Below are 6,221 nucleotides of genomic sequence, written 5' to 3' on the forward strand. Positions count from 1 at the left end.
AGGTAAACACTTTTAACCTACTTACTAATACTTCCCACACTGTGCATACATCCACCCCTTGGCTATAAGCCTATTGCTTGTGCGGAGTGATTGGAACCTCGGCAATAAGCCTAGTATACATCTGATATACACTATCTCTGAGCGCATACCTCACGGTATAGCAATACGGTCTATCCAGGACCGAACACATCACATACTAATACCCTCATTTTAGAATCAGTCATTCCAAGGGTATGTTGAGTGACCTTTTTATGTAGATTCAGTTCCATATAATCAATTTCGAATGGAGATATTGCTTGGACCAAATGAACTGGTCAGGAGAAAGGAGAAGGAAATATATCAGGGCAGGAAAAAAAAAGGTGCCAGGAAATGAACTCCTTCTTGTGAAGAAGAACAACACTTTTGTTTATGGGGTATAGATACTCCAACTTAGTGCACGAAAAAGGGAAGGGTAAAAATGTCCCAAAAATTGCATTTAACTTTGTCAAACACCCAGGGTTTTTGGAGTACCACCCATTTAGTGGTATTATGAGATGGTATTTTGTTTACTAATTTGTACACATGGCAAAATCATGAATAAATTGGATTCAAGGGGAAAATTTTGCTTGTATCAAACATGGGTATATTAGAATCCCAACAACATTTTTCCATGATTCTAAATAAAATTCACCTACCAAACAGGGCCTAAGAATCTATTTGAATTTTTTTTTTAAAAAAAAATTGTTTTGAACATTAGTTTTGAAAACTGATATTGAAAGTAAAAAAAAAAACAATAAAACTTATTTGAGTATAATTTAGTTTTAAAGTTATCAATCTTCAAAAAAAAATTTATAAATAAGTTGTAGTTATTTATAAAAATTTCATTAATGAAGTTTTATAATTATAAGATTGCCATCGTAAATTAATTTAAAATTAAAAAAATAAATTTATTTATAAAAATATCATTAATGAATTTTCATATTTATAAAATTTCCACCGCAATAACTTTTGAAAACATTTCTAATAAGTTGTTTTTCTTTTTTAATTTTTTAAAACTAAAAAACAATTTTGTGTTCTGGGATTCATTTTCCAAAACAACTCTTTCCGAACAAGTTTTTTTACTTTTTTATTTTAAAAACTAAAAAATAATTTTTGAGAATAGAAATCAAACATGCCTTAAATTTTCAACTTTATTTACAAAAGTTTTCTAGAATATCAAAGTTTTCCAAAATTTCATAATTTACATAAAATTAATGACAACTCCATTAATTTTTTTTAATTAAATTTAGTTGTAATTGAGTTATAAACTTAGTTGCGACGTTCCACTAAAAATGGTTTTAGTGTTAAATTTATGGAAATTTTTTTTCTTATGCCAGAGAAAAATAGTTATATCATGCTGTATAAATAAAATTACAAGTGAAGTAAGAGGAGAGAGAGAAAAAGAGTGGTGAGACTCACCTCTCTTTTGTGTGTGTAAGAAAATTATTTTTCTCGTGTAAAATAAGATAAATATAATCCAAAGTTTATTATAATTAATTGTGCAAATTATCTTTAATTTTGTTATTTTAAAATTATTTTGTTTTATTTTGTTTTTCTTTTATTTTATATCCGTATATTGTACATATACTATCATGTATATAATGTTAGAATGAAAATATCTAGTTCTCAAAAAAGAAATAAGCTCCAAAATGAAAACAAAGAGAGAAGAAAGTGGAAGGAATGAGGGTTAAGAAACTTTGAATAATATGATTCTTTATGCTAAATATAGAAAGTGATAGCTGAAATATTATGCACCACAACGCAATCTCTAAAAAGTGTAGACGAGAAAGACAGAGAGAAAGTGCAGAGAACCATGTCCACTTCCGGTAATGCTATGCCTTCAGCTCCAACACCAAGGTACTAAAAGATTTCTTCCTTGTCATGTACTTGTCTAGGTTTTGAATCTATGGTGTATGCAGTTACTGATTGTAACTTTTGTTGCTCACTCTTGAACTGATTTGAGTTGACCAATATCTGTTTTTGTTTTTGGATCTAGTTTTACCAACTTGTCATTGTTTATTTTTTTTATGTCATCAAGTCTTGTGTCAGCTTGTGTTGAAATTTTCTGGCTTGACTCAAGTTTGACTAATTTAGCTTTTCCTGTTGTTGTTGCTGGAGGCTTTGTTTTTATGATTAGTAGAGAGAGTTTAGTGATTTTGATAAATGATGGCATATGTATGATGAAAAAATTTGAATTTTTTTTTTTTTTTTATGTTTGTTGACTAATTGTGTTGATCTTGTTTGCACCTGTTTGACCAATTTGAGTTTTGGAATAATTTCAAACTCAATGATTTTGTTTTTCAGATATTCATTCTTCTTTCACGGCTTAGTTAACTCTCAGATCTGTATTAATCCTTCATGTATGCTCTTGGTTCTCCCATTTTTTTCCTAAAGTATATGACTCCTGTGATGCCCAATCTACTATTTCTGAGTCAAACTCTTACCTAATTGATTTATTATTTTGTTTTATATTTTTAGAGGATTTTCCACTGATATCTCAACCAGATTTTTCTGGAAACTGTACACTTGAAGTTCGTGTTAATAATATTATATAATATGTAACATATGAGAGTAAAAATAAATAGATAGAAATAAACTTATAAACTTTCATAATAGGTACAATACTTCTTGTCATCTTTATGATCTGGATGTTGTTGTCACTTTAAAATGTTAGACAATTACTAATATCAGAAATGATCATGCATCATGGTATAAAATCTGTCACTCTTGTGATGGGAGGGAACCCTTTGTGCATATGATGTGGTATTTGAATATTTGATGACATTGGAAGGAAAGAGAGACTAATCATTCTTTGATTCTTTCCATAAATGCTGAGTTCACTTCTACAGGAAATTTAATCTAGTCCCATAAGGTGAGTTGTACAGGTTATTTTATTACTTGCCCTGTAATTTAAAATTTTTAATATGTTCCATGGAGTTATCAATTTCTGAGCAATGTTACTCTATTATATTTTAGAATTGTATATCTATGTGGCCAGTATTAATGGTATTATCTGAAGTTTCAAATGCTCCAGTGGTTTCTAAGTTCTAGAAAGCATAATTTTTGTAAGGAAAGCACTACCTTTTACAAGAGAAAGTATCCCAGAAATATTCTGTGCTTCTCTTTTCATATCACTGTTTTGTTTCTTTGATTTTGGTTTTGGAAATCTGAGACACATTCAAATATTTATTTCTTCATATTCTGTATCTGTTTCACCTTATGTGATTTCAAGTTCTCTATTCTATTTTCCGCAGGTTATTAGGCAAAGTGGCATTGGTTACAGGTGGGGCTTCAGGAATTGGAGAAAGCATTGTTCGCCTCTTCCATATCCATGGTGCTAAAATTTGTATAGCTGATATTCAAGACAACCTTGCAAAGCAAGTCGTTGAATCACTTGGTGATGAAGCAAATGCATGTTTTGTCCATTGTGATGTTGCTGTAGAGGACGATGTTGGCCATGCAGTGGACTTCACTGTGAGTAAATTTGGCACCCTTGACATTATAGTCAACAATGCTGGAATTTCTGGATCTCCTTGTTCTGATATCCGCAATGTGGACTTATTAGAATTTGATAAGGTATTCAATATAAATGTGAAGGGAGTATTCCATGGAATGAAACATGCTGCTAGAATTATGATCCCACAAAAGAAGGGTTCAATCATTTCTACTTGCAGTGTTGCAAGTGCCATAGGGGGCATAGGACCGCACGCATATACAGGGTCAAAGCATGCTGTGTTGGGACTAACAAAAAATGTTGCAGCTGAATTGGGGATTCATGGAATAAGAGTGAACTGTGTGTCACCTTATGGTGTCCTAACAGATTTGGCTTTGGTTCATTTGCCTGAGAACGAGAGAACTGAGGATGCAAAGGTCGGTTTTCGTGCTTTTGTTGGGAAAAATGCCAACCTGCAAGGTGTAGAATTAACTACTGATGATGTAGCTAATGCTGTGCTCTTCCTAGCAAGTGATGATGCAAGGTATATAAGTGGAGAGAATCTTATGATTGATGGAGGCTTCACCAGTGTTAATCACTCACTCCAAGTTTTCAGATGATAAGTGGTGTTTTACTTGTTAATTTACTTGAGCAGGGTTTGGGACATTGGAATCATGGTATTTGCAAGGATGGTGTTTCATTTAATATATGAATAATATGGAAGAAGCTGCTTTAAAGTAATCCGTTTCATTGTGTTGTTATTTTTTAGTTCTCAGAACTATTTTGTAGAATAGTTATGGAAATAGTTGTTTTCTATGCTTTTTTAGTTTTGAAAGTTAAAAACTAAAATAGAAAACAAAAATAACTCAGACATATTATTTAAATTTGATTTTAAAAACAGAAAAACAATTAGTTTTTTTGTTCTAAAAATTAAAAAACATTTTGAAAACTGATTTAAATCAAGCCCAAATGAACAAGTAAAAATGTATCTACTCTTAGATTTTAGTAGTTTAAGATCATCATACACCAAGTTAAATCAAAGTAGAAATTTATCTTCGTGCAACAGAGAAAGGGACCTAAGTTTCCGAGTCTTATCTCCTAGTCAACTCTATCCGCTTGAGCTGTTGCAAATTTATCGCAGCCTTGTTCAGTGTTGTGTGATTTAACTGTTATAAGTGAAATGGCATGTTCATTAAGATATTCCAAATTTATCAACACCATATTAATGATATTTTTGTAAATAATTACAACTTCTTTATAACTTTAAAACTAACTACACTCAAACAAATTTTATTGTTCTTTTACTCTTAAGATCAGTTTTCAAAATTTATGTTCAAAACAATTTTTAAAAACATAAAGACTAAAACGCATTCAAACACCCTAAGAATATCAATTTGTTTTGTTTGTGTGGATGTGGATGACACTTTTCATAGATTTTTTTCAAATTAAGTTCATTAACCTCATGTTCACAGTTGCTACTTGCTATAACTAACCTAAGTTGGCAAATAATATTATTTACCTCTTTGAAATTTCGTAATTATAGCTGCTCTTCTTAAACTTTCTCAAGTATGATAACTTGGAGATGAGAATAGTTAAAAGAATTAATCAGAGCATTAGTATAGTTAAAAGAAATAATCAGAGCATTAGTAAAGCATCACTCTTCTCAACTGTGCTCGCATAAACAAAAGACAACTTAACTGAAACTAGATAATGAGTATCTTTCAAGAAACCTATTATATACTTGAAATTCAAGACCAGCTTCAAACAAATTTGAGAAATATGGAAGGTTAGATTTCAAATATATTAGTTTGAAAAGTATGGTTTGAGTTAAAATTTTAGTTAGTCTTTGAAAAAGCACAAAGTAGAAGCTTAAATTGATTAACCAAATGACAAAGACATATGAAAAGAAAGACACGAGATAGGTGCTAGGTGTCTTCATCAACTTTTCTCAAGTGGTGGATGATGTTTTTTTTTGTTTTTTTAGGTTTGTGATCTTTTACTAAAGTCCAAATGAGCTAAGAATATGAGAAGAGTCAAAGGAACATAGAGCTCAACGATATTAGAGTTAGGGTTTATTGGAACCTTTATAAATACTATCACTTAAGTCATCGGAATTCAAGGTTATTGAAAAGAAGAGGTAAGCTCATATCTAAAAAGTGTGCACACACTTCTCCTTCCTTCCTCTTGAGAGATAGTTTGGAAGCTTTACTAGAACCTAGAGATATCTGTCCATACTACAAGAAGAAAAGATTTGAGATCTGACCAATAGCACTAGAATAGAAGAATGCAAATAAAAAGAATGTTCAGAAAACCAATTGGGAAAAACTCTTCTCTTAAAATTTTGATTTCTATTTATTTATAAAAAAAAAGTGAGATCAAGATTTAGAGCCTGATTGTTTGGGCTTACAGAAAAAGTAACTTTTATCTCTTCCTTATTTTAGAAGTGTTTTTTTACAAAAATTAAAGTTATTTATTTTTGTGTAAAAAATTTTAGTTTTTGAAAATAATATTTGGCTTTTCACTTCTAATTTTTTTAGGAGTTAAAATTTTAACTTCTTAAAAAAGTAGATTTTGACTTTTTTGTGACTTATACTTTTTTTTTAAAAGGAGACATCCAAACGAACTTGAGGTGGGAAGTAATTTTTCTTTTTTGAAAAAAAAAAACATTTTTTGGAAAAAACAACACATCCGTTCGATGACGAAAAGACACATCCTTTTTATATCAAACTTCTTATTCAATTCATAAATACAATTAATTAAAATTAATTCC

General features: G+C 30.3%; 1 protein-coding gene across 2 annotated transcripts; it reads left to right on the plus strand.

The window, feature by feature from the left end:
- The first annotated feature begins 1,688 nt into the window (after nucleotides 1-1,688).
- On the plus strand, nucleotides 1,689-4,206 carry LOC133293179 ((+)-borneol dehydrogenase 2-like). Of its 2 annotated transcripts, none has more exons than XM_061491716.1 (2): nucleotides 1,689-1,875; nucleotides 3,273-4,206. In XM_061491716.1, the coding sequence occupies exons 1-2, from the start codon at nucleotides 1,832-1,834 to the stop codon at nucleotides 4,069-4,071; spliced, it is 843 nt and encodes a 280-aa protein (XP_061347700.1). In that variant the 5' UTR covers nucleotides 1,689-1,831; the 3' UTR covers nucleotides 4,072-4,206. The 2 variants fall into 2 exon arrangements, with proteins under 2 accessions (XP_061347700.1, XP_061347701.1); XM_061491717.1 differs by lacking the exon at nucleotides 1,689-1,875 and adding an exon at nucleotides 1,884-2,378.
- Nucleotides 4,207-6,221: the final 2,015 nt, after the last annotated feature.

The sequence above is a fragment of the Gastrolobium bilobum genome, unplaced genomic scaffold, assembly GCF_033153095.1.
Source record: "Gastrolobium bilobum isolate Gb01-03AN ecotype WA unplaced genomic scaffold, APGP_CSIRO_Gbil_v1 utg16380, whole genome shotgun sequence".
Taxonomy (NCBI): domain Eukaryota; kingdom Viridiplantae; phylum Streptophyta; class Magnoliopsida; order Fabales; family Fabaceae; genus Gastrolobium; species Gastrolobium bilobum.